The 2,481-nt window shown below is 40.1% G+C and overlaps 1 protein-coding gene across 1 annotated transcript in view; it reads right to left on the reverse strand.

Moving 5' to 3' along the window:
- Nucleotides 1–288: 288 nt before the first annotated feature.
- Nucleotides 289–2,481, reverse strand: part of LOC104408701 (transcription factor COE3) — a gene marked incomplete at its 3' end in the record, with an annotated part of 36,830 nt that continues 34,637 nt past the window's right edge. The window contains exons 7-8 of the mRNA XM_010018373.1: nt 1,675–1,852; nt 289–477 (exon numbers count right to left, since the gene is read on the reverse strand). Of these exons, the coding sequence (XP_010016675.1) occupies nt 289–477; nt 1,675–1,852 (367 nt within the window). The remainder of the gene's footprint in view (nt 478–1,674; nt 1,853–2,481) is intronic.

The following is a 2,481-nucleotide window of genomic DNA, read 5'->3' on the forward strand; positions in this document are numbered from 1 at the left end:
AAAATGAAATGCCTTGGCTTGGCCACTCTCTGGATAACAGGCAAACTCTTTTGTGTTGGACTTTTGTTACAAATTGAGCAGTCCAATTTTGGTTTTTTTCTCTATCTGAGATTGTATTATGGCACAAACAGATCAATTTATTATAGTCATTTTTACGTCCAGCCTCCAGAGTCACCCCTCCTTTTATCCAGTAGCTCACAATAGAGGAAATCAAAACAATGCAAGTATTTGATTTTTGTAGTAAATATGAATCTATATGATGATGTGTTACCAAAAATAGACACTTACTGCCATAAGGAGAGTTAGCTGAGGAGCCATTAAGAAATCCAGGGGAACCTGGTACACCTAGATTGGGCATGCCGGCATTGCCATATCCATTCATGCTATTGCTGACTGTGTTGTAATTGGACTGCTGAGGAGTACTGCTGGGAACATATCCTCGCGGGGAAACACTGCTTGTGTTGCGACTGTAACCTACTGTGTTAGAAACCCCCCCACCCCAAAAAGATCATGTTATTTTATAATATAGACTTAGGGCTGGGGGGTTTCCTCATGCAGCATATATTACACAGTTTTAATTGATTGCACAGCTTTGCTCTAAGTTGTCTCTTACTGCCCTATCAACTCTTGCAGTTTGAGATAACCTTATCACGCCAACCCTACTTAAATCATCTGCGAGCACTCTATGTTGTCTCTCCTCTTAGCACAGACAGCCAACAAAAGCTCTCTTCGATCCGGCTGTGTCAGGTGCCTTCACATTTGTCTTTAGGAGCAATTATCAACAGGCTCGAGTCCTGCTTTGTACCAACACACTGAATGAACTTTCAGCCTCTCCAGGCCTTCAAATGCCAGAGCTGACAAGAAAAACTTTTTTTTGACGCAGTGATTTACTTTAAAAGGCTGTTTTGGGGTCTTCATTTTATGATTGATATTTTTATACTAACAACAGGCTTGTACTTGCGTAAGGTGTAGCCATCAGTGGAAACTAATTCAAGATCAAGTTCAGAATTTTATAAGGCTTATTAGCTTGGAAATGCATTAAAAGACAATCTTTTTAGAAGAGGAAACATAGCAGAATCAGGATTTTAAACAACAATTTGTTCCTATCTGAGCAATCAATTTAATAATTATGTTGCAAGCAAAAAAATATGGGTTTGAGCAGAGCTAATAATCCTGTTTCCCTCCTTTCATTAGTATCAAAATTAATTTTAAATGCAATATGCCACATGCATTTTCAATTACAACAGGTAAATTAAATCAACTATTACTTTTATTAGTAACATATATGTCACACGTGCCTATAAACAAAGTATTTTAAAATCACAGACACCAAATTAGATTTATCTGTGTAAATATTCCAAAAGCAGGTGGAGATACCGAGACATAATTGTTCTCTAAAATAACACACACGTTGCATATTTACTGTGAATAATAAAGAGCTTTCTATGTTGGGTTTTTTTTTCCACTGGAGATGCTTTATGATAACAGTAAACGAAAGAACAGGAAGAATTAGGTATTATGAGAAAGTTAAAGGCAGCATTTCATTACGCGACCAGACATACGACTACGGGGAGAAAAAGAGGTAGAACACAGCAGTGACACCAGCTCGGATTAATAGGGACTGGCCAAAAGCAGGCAAGAATGTGAAGGATTAACTCTTGAAACGCCACCTACCTTGGTCGTTGGCTTGCGAGGTTTCGGACACATTGACGGCGAGCTGGCTGCTGAAGGAGTTGACTCCCATCATGCCGGTGTGAGCGGGAGTGTTGGCTAGAGTGGGGATCTGGTTGTGGTTGCGTGGCACGCTGTATAACGCCTCAGCAATGTCAGCTGCTCGTTTCAGGATGATTTCCTGCAAGGATATAAAATCAGAAGCTAATTGGCACAAATATTCCAATATTTGGAATATTGCAATATGGCAGTAACGTTAAAGATTCACAGATTGATGGGAACTTATAGGGAGGGTGGGGGTTTCGCTGCTTGTTTCAACTACACCTTCTGTTCTCCTTCCTACGTACCGGAGCACTTTGCAGTTTTGTGTCAACCCAGTTAAGTATCAAGAAATAAAGAAATTAACATAAGATTACAGCTTAGTGCTGCAAGTCATGTGAAAACAGTAACACACACACTTCATTCATCCAAGGCAGTAGATGTATTTTCAACAGTTTGCAAAACACAGTATGTTTTATCCGCTCTGTTTAGCAGATTTCTTTAGGACTTCCCATTAGTCACTGTATATTTTGGCCCGAGTTCAAGGTTATTCTCTTGCCTTAATGATTGCTTATGCTTTTGGCACCTTGCACTTAATTGTCATTTCTGATAGGCATACTGGCGGTGAGAAGAGAATGGGAAGATGAAGCGTTTCCCTCAGAGCATTGCATCACATCAGACTGCCCTCAAGGTGGCTGGCAAAGCCAGGCTGTGTCCAAAAAGAACAACGTGCTGGGGCTCTGCCAGCTTTGCAAAGAGCAGGTATTGATT

Source organism: Nestor notabilis, unplaced genomic scaffold (assembly GCF_000696875.1).
Source record: "Nestor notabilis isolate BGI_N333 unplaced genomic scaffold, ASM69687v1 scaffold28427, whole genome shotgun sequence".
In the NCBI taxonomy this organism is placed as follows: domain Eukaryota; kingdom Metazoa; phylum Chordata; class Aves; order Psittaciformes; family Psittacidae; genus Nestor; species Nestor notabilis.